The 21588-nt window shown below is 42.9% G+C and overlaps 2 protein-coding genes across 2 annotated transcripts; one reads left to right on the forward strand and one right to left on the reverse strand.

Annotated features, from left to right (window-relative positions):
- Positions 1 to 1615: 1615 nt before the first annotated feature.
- Positions 1616 to 4904, forward strand: fkrp (fukutin related protein). The gene is given in 3 exon segments (XM_069148117.1): positions 1616 to 2025; positions 2271 to 3023; positions 3025 to 4904. Coding segments are annotated over 2 exon segments (1578 nt in total). The 5' UTR covers positions 1616 to 2025; positions 2271 to 2393; the 3' UTR covers positions 3973 to 4904.
- A 549-nt stretch (positions 4905 to 5453) lies between these two features.
- Positions 5454 to 14787, reverse strand: slc1a5 (solute carrier family 1 member 5). The gene is made up of 8 exons (XM_069148118.1): positions 14104 to 14787; positions 10040 to 10082; positions 9851 to 9919; positions 9565 to 9731; positions 8978 to 9211; positions 8580 to 8774; positions 8246 to 8380; positions 5454 to 8097 (listed from the first exon to the last, which is right to left on the reverse strand). Exons 1-8 carry the CDS (start codon positions 14625 to 14627, stop codon positions 7857 to 7859), a joined length of 1608 nt encoding a protein of 535 aa, XP_069004219.1. The 5' UTR covers positions 14628 to 14787; the 3' UTR covers positions 5454 to 7856.
- Positions 14788 to 21588: the final 6801 nt, after the last annotated feature.

Genomic DNA, 21588 nt, shown 5'->3' on the forward strand with positions numbered 1-21588 from the left:
TTTTATATATCCAAAAGCTGTTTCCTCCTCCTTGTGTTTGCCTTTGGAAATGCCCAGTGTGGGTGACAAATAAAGTGCCATGTTTTCTGTAATACACAATGAACATGTCGCTAGGGGACTGAGTTTCCTGCCATTTTGTGAGCAGGAATGTTTGATGACAGTAAAGCTAAAGAAAATGTTCTACAACTTTGCTTCCGGTTTGGACGTATTCAAAAAAGAAAATCTTGACCGTGATTTTTTTTTTTTTTTTCCCCGGTCCAGGCTGCTGCTGCTTTTACAGGGTGACTGGCTCTTTCAGGTTTGGAACTCAAATTCTACAAATATGTATGATCAACTGTTCTTGATTTGAACAAACTCAGATTTGATTACCCGGAGGAATTTTTGACAACAGTGATACCAATATCAAGCTCTTTCTTGGGGTTTCTTGGCATCCTTGCACTCTAGAGTAAACTATATGAATAGTGATAATAAAAAGAAATTAAAACTGCAAGCAGTGATCTGCGGGCCCTCGCACGCTGCACGTCAGGGATCCAGCGGGTCGGGGCCGCCGGCTCCCCGATGTGCAGCATGCGAGGGTCCGCATATTCCTGCTTGCAGTTTACATTTTTTTCTCGATCTCATTCCTTATTCTTCTTCTTTTTTTTTTTTTTTAATGCCTTTTTTTGGTGGCTTTAACATCTTCAAATACTCATGAAAGTTGGTGCCTGATGCAAGTTTCATGAGGTTTGGAGCATCGTTTGACCTTAAACATCAACTTCCTGTGTCATGGCGAAACATCAGACTTAGCCGCATCGCTCTGGCTATACTATATACTATATATTCTATACTCTATACTCTATACTCTACTATATACTCTATACTCTATACTATATGCTATATACAAAAATGAATTTTGGGTCACTTTTTGGCCGCCACGCCACGGACATACCGATCGACGAAAACGAATTCTTTTGATAACTTTTAATTCCAAACATGTTAAGAGTGCACAGACTAAATTTCAAGTCGGTCCGACAAAATCTGTAGGAGGAGTTTGTTAAAGTACAACATGTGTGAATCGCCAAAAATGGCGACTAAATTCACCAAGGTTGCTATTAATGATTCAGATTACACCTTGCCCTGTTGATGGTGATTCAACTTTTAGTGAAGTTGAAACCTTTGGAGAAATTAAAAAAAGTTTTGCATAACACTACACATTACAGGAAGATATTTAATATCACTGCAGACCCCCTTGAAAACATGTATTTTATTTTATTTCATGCATGTATAAGAGTATGACTTCGAGACAGTTTTATGATATATTTTTCATCATATCCATACATTGAATAGTTTTAGAGATTCATTTTTTTTTATCGTAAAATTAATGTTCAGAGGGCACGTCTCAAATTACAGAATTCAATAGAGTATAGAGGATGGTATGCTCAAGTTTTTCCATTTCAAATGGATGAGATTTAATGAGTGTAGGGATAAATGAAAGACCGATAGTATTTTTGATATGTAGCTGCTGCTGCAGTTTTTGAGTGAAATCCTTCTATCAATGGTAAAATCTAAGGTTTTTGAAGATGGCGCTTTATTCTGAAGGATTCGGACCGGAAGTCCTTCCGTTGCTGAGGGCAAGAGACGGAAAACGTGTTAGCGTAATGCTATGTACGTGCAGTTGTGTTTGTTGGCTGGGTTTGTGCTTTAGCTTTCTGCGAGTGAATACCCTGATGTTCACTGAGCTGTGGGTTTTCCTACTAAAAACATCGGAGACTTGATTTTTTTTAAATTTTATTTTTTTAACCTCAGCAGCAGAACTAGCAGCTCGCTATGCAGGTCGATCTCCATTTTTTGCTGCTGCTGGGTGAGACAGGTTTGCTCCAACGCTACCGGAGCTGCATGAAACACATGCGATCCACATGTAGCTCGTAGAACAAGGTTAAGTGGCTTAACGTTGCGAAAGCTACTGATGACAACTGCATGATATGATGGCCGACGTCCTGCAAGCGACCGTCCTGCGAAGAAGGAAATAGATTCATCCAAATGAAGGTGAGCTGTGAATTGATTTTACCACCCTGCTATTATTGATTGGTAATGCAGCTGGTCGTATTTGATTTCTAAAAGGAAAGCTTCATGCTGTTCTGGTTTTACATTGGTACCGATAGGTGAAATACGAGTAGTGTGAATTTGTGTTATATAGTTAAGGCATAGTTATACAGTTGTTATATACGTGTTAACCTGTGGTATTAAAAGCAGAACACGATCATCAGCTTCGCCTTTTCTGTCATTCACAGGTTGTCTTCCGCTCCCGTGCATCCTCTGTTACACTAATGGGGACCCGAGACCTACCACTGGATTTCTTGGTTGAAACCTAAATTCTTCTCTGGAGAGAAACTGGAACATAAACATTAGTGGCCATGCGTATCAGTTTCTGCCAGGGCCTGTTAACTGGCGCCATCATCCTCAACCTCCTCATCCTCTACTATGTCTCCCGAGCTCAGCAGCAAATGATGGAGAAGAGGAAGGAACTTGGCAGGGGCACGAGGAGGGCGGCCCTGCCAGCCTCGGGCCTCGGAGGTGCCGGAGGCGAGCCTGGGGCGGTCGGAGTGGAGGGACACGGTAGAGGCCCGCGTGTGACTGTTCTTCTTCGGGAGTTCGAAAACTTTGAGAACTACGTTAGTGATGTGGCTAATTCCTTCCTCCGCCAGAGAGCCGAGCTTCCCTTCCTGGTCGTGGCCGACACGTCTCCATACCCGCCACTGGGACTTCCAGAGAGCGCTCGGCTTCTCCTGCTCTCCCCCAGCCCGGATCAGCCACCGCAAGCTCACAGGCCAGAGTTTCACGTGCAGACGGAGTTTGTGCTGCTGGTGCCCGATGGAGTGGAGCTGGAGCAACCTCGGGCCATCGAGAGGCTGATCAGGGAGTTGGAAGGGGAGGGCGGAGGGCCTGTGAGGCTGGTAGCTGCCCCCGTGCTGGCTCGATCTGCTGTGCAGTGTCTCCACCTGCGGGTGAACCTCAGAGAGTGGACGGCCACCTATTCGCCGGCTGCATCCGGGAGCAGCGGGGAGCGTGTGCACAGCTTTACAGGGAGATGCAATTGTCCTCATTCGCACCGAGGATCTCTTCAACCTCTCTGTCCCTCTGGGTCGGCCCCTCTTCCCCTCGCTCTTTGTCCAGACTGCCTTGAGGGGCTGGAAGGTCAAACTCCTGGAAAGCCCATGTTTCTCTGCAAACCACCGGCCCCTCTTCAGCTCCGCTCACAGCCAGTGGAAGGCCGACACTCGACTGAAGGAGGCCACGGGGAAGCTCATGAGGAGCTTTGGTCTGAAGCGCCTCCTGCTGCCTGATGGGAAGGAGCAGTGGTACGGCTGCAGTAAAGAGACACCCCGCTGTTTTGGCACGGTGCTGGAGAACACTCCAGACTACCTTTATCTGGACCGCTGGACGCCTCCCTGCTGTTTGCGAGCACTCAGGGAAACCACCAAGTATGTTATCAATATCTTGGAGAGCTCAGGTGTGCGCTACTGGATGGAGGGGGGTACTTTGCTGGGCGCCGCTCGCCATCAAGACATCATCCCGTGGGATTATGATGTGGACCTGGGAATCTACCTGGAGGACGTACCCAACTGTGACCACTTGAAGAACCTGGACTCGGGCTCTCTGGTGGATGCTAATGGCTACGTCTGGGAGCGTGCGGTGGAGGGAGACTTCTATCGAGTCCAGTACAGCGAGGCCAACCACCTGCACGTCGACCTGTGGCCGTTCTATTCACGCAGTGGCGTCATGACCAAAGGCACCTGGACAGGTCACAAACAGGACGTGGAGTTCCCAGAACACTTCCTGCAGCCGCTGGTGCCCATGCCTTTTGCCGGCATCACTGCCTACGGCCCCAACAACCACAGGGCCTTCTTGGAACTCAAGTTCGGTATGGGGGTTATCGAAAACCCAGAGTACCCCAACCCCACTAAAAAGAGCCTGGAGAGAAGCAAATTATGAGCGATACTGGAGGCTCACAAGCCCTGCGATGTTGCACTGGATTTGTTTACTCAATAACAGAAAATCTTGCCTCAAATGGTTTTCTTTGAAAGATGGTGCCAAAATTACTGCATTTTCTGTTCCTTTTACAACTGTATCAGCCTGTTTCTCTTATAAGTGTTTGTATGTCAAATCTAACTTTGGACTGGCTTTTTTTTTATTTTTTTTATTTGTCAGCGTGATGAGATTTGATGAGGGGCATGGACACTTGGAAAATTGAAATCCATACACGAGTATACTAGTGACATCAGACACCTCTGAAATAGTCAAAGACTGGTTTTCACAAAATAGTGTTCTAAATCTGTGATGTACAGTATAAATATTGCTGCTGTAAGATGATCAATACTTTAAAGTGATATCAATAAAGGTTTTTTTTGGTCAAAAGCTAGTGTAGATTATCTAAAGCAAGATTTAAGGTATTGTACAGTATTATATGTGTTAAAAGGCATTTTATGATTTCTTGACTATTGTTGCCTTGTTTTTGCACTGACTCTTTCTATTTTCAGTTTTGCACAGTTTATGAATGAATGTTAGTATAACAATGTTATTTGGTGCGCGACAGCTCCGACGTGGTGAAATGAGAAGCACACCATCGTTCATCCTGTTATTGTTGGTACACGGTAAGGGTAAAAAACATTTCTCTGTCAGGCCTTTCTTATTCAGTTCAATGTAAATATGAACTTATTTATAAGTGTCATTGTACGAACACACACACGTATTGACTGAAATGGGATAATAGTACAGGAGATTATGCGAACAACATTGTTTTTAAAAAAGAGACGCGACACATACCTCTGGTTGCCACAATATTTCTGTCGTGTTGTTATTTGTGTGTAACATATTAAAGTGTCGCTCCATTTCCTGTGCTGGAAAATAAAGGAATTGCAACCGTTTCATGTCGCTTTGTTTTGAGAACTGTTGGCAAATTTGTAAATACAGAAAATGTACAATATTCGTTGCAGTTCCTCTTGAACACTAGATGGCACAACACACCTAATTATTCTAATTGTGGGGTTGTGTTCACAGTACTGGCATTATGGGAGCCCAGTCAGACGTTTGGCAGGAGTCCAGGCGTGGAGGAATGTGACTTTGCAGGAATACAGCTCATCACAAGTGCAGTGATGTCAGCCAGTTTCCTGTTCCTACGCAAGCAGAGATCACCGCCTGTCATTATGACGCTGCACATATTGTGTTCCTCGAGGTGTGTTTACATTCCTGTCACTTAACCACTTAACTGGTGTATAAATCGTCAGTGTTCATAGTGCATGGTAATTGGATGACGTGGCTATTTTTTGGATGAAAAGACATAAAGGATCTCGGTGCATTTTAAACCCATCTCCCTACGACAACTTGACGTCTTGACAGTGACTAACGACACACCTGCGGCGTACGTCGGATTCAAACTCGGAAGAATGTTTCAACAAGCACGCAAGAGTCACATCTAAATAATAATAAAAAAAAGGCCTTTATTGTTTAAAACGGACACAGCACATTCAGATGACAGGAATTTATATATTTTTAAAAAACATAGCCCCATTGTAATAAAATCAGTACAACTACTAAGTGCAAACACACACAACGATCGACCAGACGTTCTTATGGTGTAACATTTCAGGTAGGAATGATATCATCTGTATAACCTTACACCAAAGAAAAAATAAAGTGTTGTGTTGTGAGGCAATTATTGTTTTAGCGTTTTCTCATAACACATAAGACTTGACATAAGAAATGATGAGACCGCAGGCCCGCAATGAATTCCTACAGCTCCTCATTGGAAATACTGCAACACCAGTACCATATAAAGCTGAGGAGAGAAAACTTTAAACCGCTGAAAAGACAAATATAGAATTCAACCGACCTCATTTAAACAGTAACGGATGGTACAAACCAATATCTTATCCATGCTTCGCCACACATTCTCCAAAGCCTCATGTCTTGCCCACTGGAAAATAATCACCAAATGGAAGCACCTTATTCAAAAAAAGTCCAGACTCGAGGCCGACATGAACAATATATATATTTTTTAAATCTTGACATCAACTGGTTGTTGTGAGAAGACTTGAAACTGTCAAAAAGCCAATTTGGAGTTACTAGCATGTTAAACAAAATTGGCTAATATTTCTTTGGAGTTTGATTAGAGAAATAAATATCAATCACAACAAATAATTATCAAGCATATATACAAGGTAACCAAGTATTTTGCTTTTATGCCAAAACATAAATAAGCCGAGAGACATGCTTACCTTTCACTGAAGGTCCTTAGGTGTTCACACTTAAACAGTCAAAACTAACCAGCAGTCCAGTGCCTCGATGCTCAGAGTGGAAAGACATTTTTGTGTGTCACACACACACACACACACACACACACACACACTTTACAACATCAAACTGTCCCGGCCACACACGGAGGACACTTTCGGGGGCAACAGCTGACGGACAGGACGATTAAAATGAGGGCCACGATTGAAGAAAAGCACAACCTCCCAGAAAATGTTATTCAAAGTCATCAGGAGCGCGACGGTCTCCTTCCTCTTTGTGGAGTCTGTGGTATTTTTGGTCTCGGAGTATTTAAGGAGCAGTTGAAGGACAACTCTTCAAGCAAAAGTCAGACCTGAGGTTATGTCACCTGCCATAGTGCTACTGTCCATCTGAAGAGGCAGGAGTTAATCGGCGTGTGCCCATCAATGCTGACAGATTTTAAAAGTCCTTGAGTTCCTTCATTCAACTATAATATTTCATTTGGTGTGCTTTGGAATTCAAACATAAATCTTAAAAAAATCAACTCTATTCGCTTTTTCTCACCATGAGAAAGGCATTGTTCAAAAGAGAACTATTGGTGTGGAGTCATCACAAACACAATAAAGGACTAATAGAAGCCTTCAACCTCCCCAGAACAATATAAACGTATACATTCCCAGATATTGTCACAACCGTCTTCATGTGGCGCACATATAATATGATTAAACTACATTGTTGTATACGCAATATACGATATAGTGTGTATAGTGTACACATATACATACACACACGACTTGTAGTTTAAATACAGCATTTAAAACCTGCATGAAAATCGCTGTAATTCTGGAAGATAAAATGTACATACGTTGATATCCAAATAATATAATGAACTATTTTACCAAATAAATTATGCTGAATGGCAAGTTTCTTCTGCAAAGACTGAAATCTGAGCTAGCTAAACAGGAAAAAAAAAAATAAAGTAACGGAGACGAAAACTGCCAGACTATGTAGTTAACTATATGGAGGTTGTCTTCAAATTTGAAAGTCACAAATTTTCATGTTTTTCAAAAGGAAGTTCTGCAAGTGGTTTGCTAATTTTATCTCTAGCGATATAAATGAGATGTGATAAAGATTTACCAATGCATTCATGTAATATTCTCCAACATAACTGAATGGAAAAGCTCTCATTCATAACATACGCCGTACATTTTGCAGAAGATCGTTGGTACGGCATCTGTGATTGTGGTCACATGATCAAATTCTGACTTCAAAGTTGATGACAAACAACCAAATGCAACATTAGACTTGAGTGAGCGGCAACTCTAAAGTACAACACCGTCCTTTAAAAAAGAAAACTAAAGTCACCGTGCATAATAAGGATTTTGATCATCCTATATTACTTTCACTAAATCCCAGAAAAGCGTTGAGGTCGGAAAGCTGTTCGTTGCATTGTACTGAATTGTACTGTGCAGGTCCACGCTCACAACTTTAACTCTTTTCTTCGACGCAGCCAAAAAAAAAAAAAAATGGAAAAGTGGGCTTTAACTTCAGCTTTCAGGAGTGTCAAATTAGTATCAGGCGGTTCATGGAAAATGCCCGCGGCAGGATTACATGGCAGACTCTTTTTCACTAGAAAGCGCTTTCTTTGAACTTTCTGCACTGTCCCTCCCACCTTGCTCATCCATGAGCGGGGAGCTTTCGGGGGCAGCAGCTGACAGATCCTCCCCCAGCCTGATCTCACTCAGCTGTGCTCCGTCCTCTTTTTTGGATGAGCGGTCCACAAAGAACTGCAGCAGCCCGGCTCCGTAAGCGTCGCCCTCCACATTCAGCACCGTGCAGGTACGGTCGCTAAAGGAAGACAAAATGAGTGGCAAGCCATTTTAATATGGTGAGGTTTTACAAAATGTCTCGCGTATTGTAAAAGTGTACATCGCCGGGCGTACCAAGTTTAAATTGCATTATTGCCAAAACTGTTGTTTGGAAGTCGTGTACTCACACAAGCCAGTCAACAGCCAGGATAAGAGAGATGTCGCTGGTGGGCAGTCCTATTGCTTCCAGGATAATAGCTAGAGTCAGCACACCGCCGGCAGGTATACCTGCTGCGCCAACACTGGATGCTGTAGCTGTCACACTGGTCGCAGGGGAAATGTCATAGTTAGACACAGAAAAGGCCAAAAAAAAAAAAAAAAAAAAAAAAGTTTTATACAGCATTTTCAGAAATATGGACTTACAGTACATATCACCATAAACAGTACACGTCGATATAAACCAACTGTATAATCACCTCACTTATGTAACTGCGGATCTGTTTCAGTGGGTTACAGACTTACAGGATGGTAATGACTTGGATGAAGTCGAGGGAAGTGTTGTTCAGCTGAGCAATGAAAACCGCAGCCACACACTGGAAGAGAGCGGCTCCGTCCATGTTGACCGTGGCTCCGATGGGCAGGATGAAACGGCTGATGTGCTTGGATACGCCGTTATTTTCCTCCACGCACTTCATCATGAGGGGCAGAGTGGCAGAGCTAAGGAACAAGAAAAAGGGGGGCGTGAGTGTATGAAAAGCAGAAGGTATGTGCATGCATGTTTGCGGAGAGAGTAGTATGTGCGTGTTTTAGAACAGGGACACCTCAGTATTTGATATTGAACAGCCAGAGAGAGCAAACAAGTGTGTGTGCGAGAGAGAGAGAGAGAGAGTCAGAGAAGTAGGCAGCAGTCAGTTTATTACCTGGAGCTTGTTCCAAAGGCCGTCGCCAGAGCTGTGAATATCCCCCACAAGAAGGTGTAAGGGTTCTTCCTTGTGATGATAAAGTAGATGCCCGGCAGCACAAGAAGGCCATGGATAGCATGACCAATCATGCAGCAGGCTATATATTTCCCCAGACTGGCAAACAGCTTGCCAACGTCATCCATCTCCACGATCTTACCAGCCACAAGGAACATGATACCAAACGGAGCATACCTGCAGACAGACAGGAGGCGCAGCAGAAGTAATAAAAGGAAGAGTCAGGACGACACTGTCGTTTAAGTTTCTGGAACAGAGAGCGAAGGAAATGTCTCTCACTCACAGGCTGAACATACTTAAAAAGTTCAACAAGTTGGAAAAAAGGCACTTATTTGGTGTTCTTTCCCAGAGTTAGAGGAGAAGATCAATACCACTCTGATACCCATGAATTAAATATGTGGCTAGTCAGCAATTATTTTAGATTTTCTGCTAAGCTAAGCGGCTGTAGTTTCATGTTTACTGTACAGACACCAGTGATCTCAATAACACCTTGTACTCTCCTCCCCCTGAAAACACGAAGGTATGCTTACCACATGATCCAGGAGACCAGCACCATGGTGGCCTCGTTGAAGGAGTTGAAGAACTTGATGAGGATCTCTCCTTCCTCGCCCAGCTTCCTCAGCGCCACGCCGAACACGATGGCAAACACCACCAGGCCGAGAATATTCATGCCATCCTGGTCTACTCCGAAGGGAACCTGGCAACCGAAACCAGCGGGAAAAACACAGCCAGGAAACACGCGTCGTTATCGATCGTCGGTTCAGGAACACGGTCAGATAGTACCTTGAGTGTGTTCCATGTGAACGTGGCGCTCACCTTCTCCACTGTGATATTGGGGTTGCCATCTGTGCCATTCTTTGTAACCAGCTTGTAGGAGGTTGCATACTGGGTGAGAGAGAGCAGTTTGCTACTTTAGTGGAACAACAATCGGCTTATCGAAATATTTCCGTTTTACAATATCACGGCATGAATATGTAAAATATGGACCCGAGATGTAATACTCACCGACTGAAAGGCAGCAGACACCAGGTTGGAGGGAAAGATGTTTCTGTGGGGAAATTACACAAGATTTTAAATCCCTGTGCTCCATGTGAACCAGATTATTTGATAAGATTCAATGAAAAAGATGTAACTGCAGGTTTTAAGAACAGAATACAAACATATGCGCCTTGTTTGGCTCGTTCTCCTCCGCATACAACAGCACAAAAACAACACCGAACACTTCTATGAACAAGCACACAGAGCAATGTCACATCTGCTGCAGTGCAAACACATTGTAAAACCATAAACTGGCCTGCTTTGAAATGTCCGTGATGATGACTGGACTGTTTGCACACCAAACAGAAGACTCAACTAGACCCACTTCATGGCGTAGCTTCTAAAAATACAAGCTACTGACAGAACAAGCCATTGTAGTGTTGCAGGGACGGTGATAGTTACAACAGACGGAATCACAAGGTTGATCATGTGGAAACGGCTCAGAGAATTTAACCATTAATCCTTCCCCCCCCCCCTCCCGAGTGCCCGTATTACTTCACGTCGTGGCGTTGTTCGTTGCCCGCTAACAAGCACATGCCCACCCACCCACACACACACACACACATGTTGGTACATGGGTGCAACTGCATATTAAATCTCCCAAGAACCCATGAAACCCGATACCCCTGGACTCAGCTGTCTGTAATAGATTTAGCGTAATAAGGCATTAACTTCTCAAGCTCTTTCCAGCCATTCAGTCCCTCCACAAATCATGTGACTGAAACGGGTTGGATTGCTAGAAAAAGCCACGACAAAGAAGACTAAAGGGCTGCCAAGCTTTCACGCTAATGTTGGACTCTATTTGGATATTCAAAGTCTGCAGGGGACTATTGCATTATGTGTCAATTCAGTGTTCTCACAACAAGAGTCTTTATGCATAATGGATTTAACTACATCGTCACATGATTTTTTTTTTTTTTTTTTACACAAACTGCTTGACTAGAGTGCCGGACGTTCAGTTCACATCAGATCGGTCTCTGTATATACACGACACAGGCATGCACACCATGTTGTAGTCGAGAACATTTCAGGATGCTGGATATATGGAAAGTGAGGCACATCATTGCTTTGCATAGAGTTGATATTACAGAGCGGAAACATTTTTGTTCTTTCCTGTGGCTGCTTTATTCCTGACACAAATCCAAAACTCGGTTCTCTCGCGGTTCTTTAAAAAAAAAAAAAAAAAAAAAGAATACTATCTTTTAGTCAAACTGCCTCCAGTGGTGCTTCTTTGACCTTGTTTTTTTCCTGTACCCCCAACAGAGTCTAAAAGAGGGTGCTAGGTGCTGTACCTGCTGTACAGATGTAAAACCCTCGGATGAGAATGTAACCCGACTGTGTAAATACACTTGACTCTGGTACAACCAAATGCAATGGAAGGACAATTGTGACAATTGCCGGACACAGCTCCGTCGCATGCCATCAAGAAGGCGCGTCTCTTTTCTGTCAGGATGCTGGTTGTTTGAGTCCAACTACTGTGACGTCTTTTCAGCGTCCTGTTACACCTCCCAGAGATGGCAGTGAGCGGTAAACACTTGGCTGGCGCAGGTCTACGTTGAATATATTTAGTTTCATACCCAACAACATTGATTGTAGGTGCTTGATGATTGACCAAAAAAAAAAAAAAAAAAAAAAAAAGATTTAATTATTTTGTCACAAGTCATTTTTTTTTGTAATATAAGAGAAATCTGAAACTTGTGCTTGTCAAAAGTAGTGACAAGTAAAAACAGGGGTACTTCAGGTAAAAGCAGCTCCTCTGAGAAAAAATCTGTATTTATTGGGACTGGTTTTTCCTGTAGCTGAAATACTGCTCGGGAGATGCCAGTGGTCCATCGCTGATTGATAGCAGGCACCTGTGAATGCAGACGTTTGGCTTCAAGTCAAGGCAAGAGACCGGAACAAGGATGTGGAGGAGCGGCTGCAGTCGGAGTTACAGCGACGTGTATGTGTGCGAGTGTGAGTGTGAGTGGGACAGCAAAAGCGTTAAACAGACCACGTGTCTGCAAACAATGACCAGGCCATTTTTACGCTCTCACGAACAGCTCTTGAGTCGGCTCCAGCCTGGAAGTTCCACACTGCCCTTTGTTGTCAAAACTAACCGGGACACCGAGAGAGAGGGCTCGCTCTAATGAGGCACGGGCCTCGCCTGCTGTCCTGTTCGGGTAAATGTGTCAAAAGTGTGTCCAAACACCAACTATTTTATTAATGCTTGAAAAAGTAAACCACTGTAGCAAGAAGATTTTGCATTCTGGCAAGTCGGTTGCACTTAATTCTAGAAATAAACATGCTCTTTGATGAAGGTGGTTTTTTTTGTTGTTGTTGTTGTTGTTTTTTTAAATCCCAGTAAATAAACAAAACTACAAGTCAGATAAAAGCAAGTTATGTAAACCAGTGTTGCAACTATAAACACAGACGCAGTTATGTGAAGATCCTTTGATAGATATCAGGGTAAGAATGTTAATCTCTCAATGGATATGTTACTCTTGCATGTCAAATCTGCTTCTGGGCACAATGGTTGTTTTGATGGAGGTGTTGCCAGGGCTGTGTCAAGCTGCTGGAGGAGGAGGAGAAGGAGGAGAAGAAGGAGGAGGAGGAGGGACTGAGGAATTCTCGACCTTTACATTGCACAATTCCATAATTCATGGAAAGCAGCACTGAGCGCTCCAAAATAAAAACAAAAACAAACAAAAAAAAACTGGTCAAACTAAACGGAAAGAATTATGCAATAGTTACACGACTGCATGTGAACAGACTCCTGTTGTTAATGTGAAACATGATGAGAAGTTTAGGACCATGTCTGGTATATATTCTCTTCTTTTTGAGGCAAACCAAATAAGCAGCACATGGACTGTGGTACAGATTATGGATATCAACCGTACACTTGTTAATACTGGATACAGTCCAGCTCTGGACCGCAGTGCCGGATCTGTGTCTACAAAAGTTTGGTAGGTTTTTAATACACTAATCTTTCACAACACTCATCTAGTGAATTGCTGTTGACTCCGATAAGCAATGTCCGCCCCCCCCCCCCTCCTCCCTTTCAGCAGGTACAAACAGAGCCAGTAGAAGAGACCAAAAATAAAACTCATGTTGTGGAAAGAGTTTTTGGTAAATGAGACCCGTGACAATTTATCAGAACATTTTGTCACAAATTCCACCTCTGAGTCATTTGTTTGCCTTCCTTGTACACATCGGCTTCCTTTTATGCCCCAGTAGATGAGCTGCCACATGTCTCATGAATGTCCCACGAATGTCCCAGGACTGTGACACATTTACAAACATGGGGCCACGCAGACGGACATATTTATGGTAGGCGCGATGGCTTTAAAACTCAAACGAGTTCGAGGAGTTCAAATTAGCAACGAGCAGCCAACTTCTTACATCACCGACATGCTGGAACACGTTTGCTTTTTACATATTTTGCAATTAAGAGTCTGTTTAACAATAATCTCTACAGAAAACAAAAACAAAACAGAGCCTGGATCGCAAGCCTGACAGTCAGCAGGTCTTTAAACGTGGCACAGATCAAACTAGTGGAGCAGCTTTGGTTGTACATTTTACAAACGGGGCTGTCCCAACAGGAACCACTGAGCTCGTGTAGGAAACGTCTCACACTCGTGTCGTCATCCCTCCACGTGTCTATACACTTGTGTGGCCAAAAATGAGAAGGAAAAAAAAAAAACAACAACTGAAACTTCAATAGAAATGAGGTGTATTTAATGTGAAAGGAGCATTGTAAAAGTAAGAGTGTGTGAAGAGTGCCGGCCGGATCTGAGCCCGGGAGGTTAACCCTCAAGTGTGAACACGGCCGAGATGATGCAACTGCTCGACGCATTACAGCACAGCAGCCCGCACTGTTTTGGCGGCTATCCTGCGAATGGTACCGGAGACCGCATTCGCTTTAGGGGGGGGGGGGTCTTGAGTCGGTCCAAAGAGGGTCCCTGAATCTAATAAAACCAAATCAGCTGTACGTTTCTTAAGAGTGTGCAGGCTCCCGCAGGCGAGGTAAGAGTCGGGTTGGTTTCACTCACCTGATCAGATCTAAGAAAGAGTCGACAACTTCTTTATGGGCAGGCACGTCTCCAACCACGTTGGTTGGCTTGGTGACCGACACGGACCCCGGGGATATGATAAAAGCCATCACGACCCCGATGGAGGACGCGATCAAGGTTGTGACCAAGAAGAAGAGCATCGCCCAACCGCCGAGTTTGCCCAGGGCTTTGGGGTCGATGCTGGCCGCCCCGGACACCAGACTGCACACCACCAGCGGGATGATAATCATCTTCAGCAGCCGGATGAGCAGCTCGCCCGGGAAACCGACGTAAATAATCTGGGTTTTCGTCAGCGTCACGTTGCGCACGCCAAGTCCAATAAAAACCCCGACGATGACCCCGGCAACGGTGAGGATCACCAGCAGGTTGGCCCTCACGATCCTCATCACCCGCCGGGACCACGGTTGCCGTTCGCTCTTTTTGGGGCCGTTCAGCCCGTTGGCCAAACGCTCGTCGACGTACACCTCGCCGCCGTTGGTTGCCATGTCTATCTTCTCAGCCATTGTCGCGCCTTTCCGAGTTACCCAGAAACTTATCTGAAGCGCAAAGATACTTTTTTCCACTGAAAAGTAACGTTACCGCCGCGGGAGCAGCTCTGAATAGTACCGGCTTCCCTCTCAAGACTAACGCGGGGACGCAGCTCCTCTGTTCCGCGACTTGTGCCACTTATCTACCGGGCGGGTGTAACGCCCACCCGGGTGACGTAGGAGCTGGGCGTTCCTAACAGGGGCTACGTTACGTTACACTTCATTCAGCTGACGCTTTTATCCAAAGCGACTTACAATAAGTACATTTCAAACCAAGAGGGTACAAATTCAGAACAACAACAATCAAGAAAGTACAATTTTATTCAAGATAGCCAAACTTCAAAGTGCTATAAGTAAGTGCCATTTTAAGTGCTACTATTGAGGGCGAAGTCTGAAGAGGTGTGTTTTTAGTTTGCGGAGGAAGATTGTGGCTACCAATTACTAATCAAATATTCCATGACATTCATTAAAGCAAAAAGCTATATGACAGGTTTCTTTTAAGTCTTTACTTATAAAATATTTTAGGTTATATTCACTTCATGTTGTGATGCTGATCCTATTTAGCCCACAGCGTAGACCTTACGTCACTAATAGTATAAGCAAATATCTCTGGGGCATGTAAACAGGAAAGCTACACGACAGCTATAGAAAGGCTACATGATTTCAGTTTGACTTGAGGTGAAGTCTGTTTTATATGTTTATTGCACAATATATGAACATTTTAGGGGTATTATTTTTAGCATCTGAGATGATTCCTGATTGGTTGATCAGGAACCTTTTTGCGGCATATTTTATTAGTATAAGTTTGGGAGAGGAGACAATGTTTGTTATATGCAAATCAGCCACATCATACAGCAAGCTTATGGATGTTAGTAGAATGTCCAAGCTCGGTTGAAGTATATACATGCATATACATTTTGGCAGCAATGCATTGTTTTGTTCACTAACTTGAAACTAGTCCCAACTATTGCATCATGCAGTGAAAAGCAAGACAATACCCTCAAGCCCAAATGTGAACTGAAAATTACAACCATATGTAAAATGTAGATTTAAAAAAATAACAAATTCAGTTTTGAGTCTCCATATTTGGAAACAAGTTACACATGAGATTGTATCCAGCGTATGATGGTTTGAGTATGATAAAGCCACCAAAAAACACCATCAGTCAAATTATAGACCCTAACCCCAATGATGCTGCTCTACTAGAATATCGGCCCCACTAATCTCTTTCTAGAGTACTATCCTTTATTAGAGTAGCAGTTAAACTAGGACGCATTAGCAGAGGACCAGAGGTAGAGCTTTGCCGATGCAGCTGTGGAGAGACTGCCACTGGACTTTGATGTGACCTCCCTCCTCTGTGTGTTTATTTGCTCTCCTCTCAAGCACCAAATCAAAAATGATACAATTTTTGTTGTAGTTATAACATCAAAGGGGTACGGCACATGAAACGACAAGCGCAGCAATAACATTAATCTAACATCTGTTAGGTTTGAGTGACAGCATGGATGACGAGGTTATCCTTTGCAGGATTTCAGCTGTGCTGTTTCTTACCCTGTTTTTTATGGTGATGAGAGAATGACTGCAGCGTGGGAATAAACAGCAACCTTCTCCGTGCATCCTGACATTTTTCCAGGACATCTGAAAAATTAAGAATGAAACTGATGAATAAGAATGAAAGTTGGAGATGGAAACAGAAAAACAGAATTTTAAACTTCCTGACAGATGGTAGTTTCTCAGATACCACCCTGAAATCTTTGGAAAGGTTTGTGTTAAATTGTAACAAGAGAAAGACTTTCATTGTCTGGGATACAGAGCCCTGCAGTCTGATAGCTTAAAATGTGTGTGTCGGGGTCCAAGACATGCTGGGCTTAGTTTACACTCCAACAACAATCCAACTCCTCTTTAAAAAGGATCCAACTGGTAAAAGAAAATTGTGGGAAAAGCACCTTGAACACCAAAGAATACCCACAGGACCAGAACCCAGGCTGGTAGAAGTCTGTCATCTCAGTGCCCAGTTTGTTATCTAAAGCTTGCTCTTTGTTCCCTCTGGCTGTGCAAATGATTGGAGGAATCGCTGTGATTGTGTGAAATAGTGCATTACTCTGTGAGAAGGACAACTTCAATGGCTAAATCCGCCGACACATGAGAGCTGAGAGAGTTTTTCTAGAGCAGGCCCCATCTATAAAAACACACAATGCACACATGCTGTGGAGATGAGATTTTTTTTGCTGATAGCTAACATATCAAATTGTGACTCGTTGACCTCTAAATGCGCATCTTTTACCACAAGCAATTCATGATAATGACAACCTATACAGCATGCTGTGGGCTAAATATTCTTTTGTTATTCATTGACTGTTTCACTATAGAAGGCACTCATACAATAACAGAAACACTTGCATAGGTGAGAGACCTTGGTTCAACATTATGTAAATAAAAGGCTTTAGTTTATTATTGTGATTTATTGGCTCACATATTATTTTTTTTTTTTTTATTCATCCCCAAATACCAGAGAAATCTACTTTTTGCTTTGGTGAAATATCTAAACTTGGATTCATTGCCATGAAATTTTGCAGATGTTTATGGTGCTAAGAAAAATGAAAACAGATGACTCTGTTTCCTCTCACAGCAATTTCTTTTTTTTTCAGGTCTGAAAAAACTAATAGCATTCCTTTCACTCTCAGCTGTATTTTATGTTTTGGGGTAATGAGCAAATCACTAAGATTGTGACCATGGTAGACTTATAGTTGTATTCCTCAGCATTTATCATTCGTATTTATTAACTGTACAATCTCCAAAAGCTGCTACTGTAAATTCTGCAGGGTTAGTTAATTGTCCGTCTACAGTGACATGTTTCAAACCCAACCGGTGAGGTTACTGCTTGATGATGTACCTGAAAAAAAAAGGCATCTAACACAAGCAGGGAATTAGACAAAGCCATCACGTTACCTATGAAATGGGTACATGGAAAAACAACATGTTGGAAATGCAGCTGTCTCAGGTTTCGTGAGAACAACTGATGAGAGACAGGGATGCTAACAAGCAAGAAATTAGAAAGGTGGAGAAAGAAAGGAAACTTAATACCCTATCTGAATGTGCCAGTGCAGTAACGCCTCACCTTTTATTCTGGTTCTGCTGTGGTCATGGAGCAGGATCAAGGTGAAGTACAAAAAGGCTTTCAGTCACTGCAAGTTACTCTTTTCACCAGCAAGGGACACAAGAATTTTTCCATCAAACAGAAGAGAAACTCATAAGAATGCTTGTCCAAAAACTACATGGGAGACTGAGGAAATTGCTGAGTCATGATGAAAATACATGACTGAATGTTAATCTAAAAGGAATGTTGAGAAGAGGAACAGAAGACTTTGAAAGTATTGAGTTGTTGTTTTTTTCCCACTCAGGCCCTTCGGGATAAATTCCACAAATCACACACTTGTTTACCAATGTAAAACATTACATGGCTATAACTGAATGAATGTAAATCAACTGTTTCTGTTTCTTGCATTCAGAAAAATGAGGTACTGCTGTTCATTCACACACTGTGCTCAGCAACTGAAATATCTTCATATATATTGGATGGATTTGCCATGAAATTTTACATAGACATTCATTGTCCCAAGAGGATGAAGTCTCACAGCAAGTTGATAGTTGCAGCTTTGAATATTGACACAACTATCATGTATTTCCAGGTAGTTTGCTTCAGACATCTGTGTAACCTTCAGAACGATCATTTTAACATGGTAAACATCGTGCCGGCTAAACATCATGTTGGCATCAGCATTTTGCAGTGCTAAAGTACTGCCTCACAATGCTGCGAGCATGACTGTAAAATTGTGGTAGAACTCAATGTTTTAAAAGCACAATGCATGCAGATGGATGTTATTCATTTAAACATTTCGTTTTCTTGTATTTCCCACAGCATGCTTAGATCCAGCACCGCTGTTATTCCTGCAGGCCAAAAGTGATGGGAAGGCACCTAAACCCTGTCTGATCTCCTAGAGCCTTATGTGACCAGGAGGGGCCTCCCCAACTTATTTACGGCTTTACACTGTGTAATCAGACACACATGCCGTCCTGCAGCCATCTTCATATGTCTGTTACAGCCCGCCTTGCAGTACTCCACTGCCTTTCATTTGGTTGTAAATAATGATGTCCATTATTTAACAATAGCGAGCTGCCTAACATTAAGTATTAGTTGTTACCATGGCAATATAAACAAACGTAAAATGTTTGGCTCATGAGGGACAAAAACAATTTTGCTGACTTGAACCAGGGACTTTGCTACTGAGGGCTCTTTCACTCGTTTGGCACCCTAACCACTTTGGGTCACTCCAATGTGAGAACTCTTGCAAAAATTGAATGCATAAAAAGCTTTTCATCACTGAAAGATAAGAATGTTTCAAAGTGGTTTAAACATGCCAAGTGTCAAAAACGTATTTACAGTACGTACTGGGACCGTACAATCCTGAATAGAGCCTTTGGACGTCAAACACATGCACTGAAGGGTTTCTTAGCCCTGCCAGCAAATGGACAAGTAATAATTATTATAGTTTCCTCTTATACAGCACAAAATGTCTAAAATATGTAATCCGCCACCAGACTACCCTTCACCACTTTCACCTTTTATTTTCTACAAAACTGAATGCCCAAGGTGGGATAGATTTCATTACAACAATTAAAGCCAGGTTAATATAGCTGTTCAGCTTTCTTCTACACTTACCCCACAAAAACCTTTAATCTGAGTTATTTATCCACACGCTGTGCTTGTCCACACAAGGGATTTGCAGTATTTAAGAGAAACTTGTTTAAACTGTAACATGTGTTGGAGAGCTGTTTTTGTGCCCCATATGTTCAGTTTCAAATGTTTAACTCTGTACTGCTCCACCCCTTCGCGGCCTCTGTCTCACCATCATTTATCTTTCGCTTCTTTTCACTGTAAGAAACGGTTCAACGAATAAGTGTACTTTGAAACGTTGACCTAGTGTTTTTGTAGTCGTGTATTTTAGCGGAGTCTGGCAGGTTTTGGTTAATCAGGTCAACCAAAACTGTGTTCTGAAATGGGTAGAGAAAAAAAGAGGAGCATTGCAAATGGACATTCAATTTTCTTCCCTTCTGCCTCGCCTCACAGTACGGTAATTTGATCCCTCTGCCATCTCTCTCCAGCTCTCAGTGAGTTACCTGCCGGAGGTCACAGCCATCTGTTTAGACCAACCTGGTCAAAACACACCCACAGGACACAAACGTTCCCTTTGTGCCACTGTTAAACAATACACAATACCACATGTGCATGCATAGCATTATCACATTGTGTGCCTGTGTACATGAGTGTGTGTGTGTGTGTGTGCGTGTGTGTGTGTGTGTGTTTGTGTCACTGTGTGTATTTGAATAAATGACCTACATCAGGCTGAGGTCAATCAATAACACACGTCAAACCGCTGGGTTTTATTTTCCTCTGCTTCACTGCATCGTGTCATCTGCAGAGAATAATATTCCTACAACAAGACTTCTTGTTTTCATATCGAGGCAAGTTGTGGGGGACAATTTAGGTGTACTCACATGGGCAATGAAGTGATTCTCCTCCCTGTGCAACTTGCGCAGTGCTTCCTCTTATATTTAGCCACACTAAAGGTCAGACTGCTGGGTGAGATGCAAGGGGAAGTTTATAGTAATAGTTTTAAGCAAAAATCTGCCCTTCTGTACGTTTATTTATTTACCTGGGCTTTAACATTGTCAAAATAAGATTGACTTTATTAATCCCACAGTGGGGAAATTCGGGAACACATAGTTCCGCTGTTAGTAGCACTAACATATGAATGGATGGTTTTACCTTTGTAACAACAGATTTAGGCACCAGAGTATCGCTACCCATTGGCCAGAAGTTCACAGAGGTCTGAGGTAACGTAGGGAGCAGCGAGATGAATGTGAGTGACATGTGAGGGTCTTGGAGGGCAGGCAACCTGCAGACAGAAAACACAGGGAGAACATTATCTTCCCACAGGACATTTGCTGGGAACATTCAGGCCTGGGCAGTACAGACCAGACTGAAGCGGTGAGGGCTCTGATTTGCTGAGATCAACACGCCTACCCCCCCCTTGCCCAGCTCCTTTATGCACAGTGCTGCTTTGGAAGTCATACGATACTGTATGGCTCGCAGGGGCTCAGAATTTCCTCTTTTCATGAGCCCTCTCTCACTTTCTACCTCCTACTTCTTTCTTGTTCACTGGCTTTCTTTGTGTAGATAAGGTGTGGGCCTGAAGAACGAACAACTGAGGGAAAAGACATGCGACTGTTCTGATTATCCCAGACTTTTTATGTCTTCTTTACAAGTCTGAAATGTCAAGACAGTCATACATCTCATTCGCTGTGAGAAAATCCCACCTGTAGGGTTTTAAAGTAAGATTTATTGGTATGGGTTTTACTCTCCCTGAGGGTGTGCTTGTCCGCTATGATGAAACATGACAACGCATATTGCTGAGTCACCATTACTTAAATATTTTCTCTCCACTCTCGCATGTCCACACTATGTAGCTTGCACATGCCCCTGCCTGTCATTACTGCCGCTTTCTATTTAATGGCCGTAGAACCCACAGGAATCTATTCAGTGCACATCGTGCTTTAGTTTCTAAGCAAATACAGGACTGAGGAATCACAAATCCAGTCAGTATACACAGTTTTCAGTTGTACAGCTTGAGAACAAGCATATTTACTGCATTCAGATACTCAGTTCCCCAACAAAGGTCATTTGCTGATATACAGTATGTAATATGCTTTCTAGAAAAACAAAACACAAAAGAGGAGGTATGGTGACTCCAGCAGCAATGAAGCAGACTATAAATAACATATCAGGTTCACTGAATGCAGTTTAGTCTATTTTTTTTAACACCATTGTTTGAAACTATCCAACATTTAATGTTTACCACAAGTCATGTAACCTATT

The sequence above is a fragment of the Embiotoca jacksoni genome, unplaced genomic scaffold (assembly GCF_022577435.1).
Source record: "Embiotoca jacksoni isolate LCO1_2020_lvr unplaced genomic scaffold, fEmbJac1.0.p SCAF_14, whole genome shotgun sequence".
In the NCBI taxonomy this organism is placed as follows: Eukaryota; Metazoa; Chordata; class Actinopteri; family Embiotocidae; genus Embiotoca; species Embiotoca jacksoni.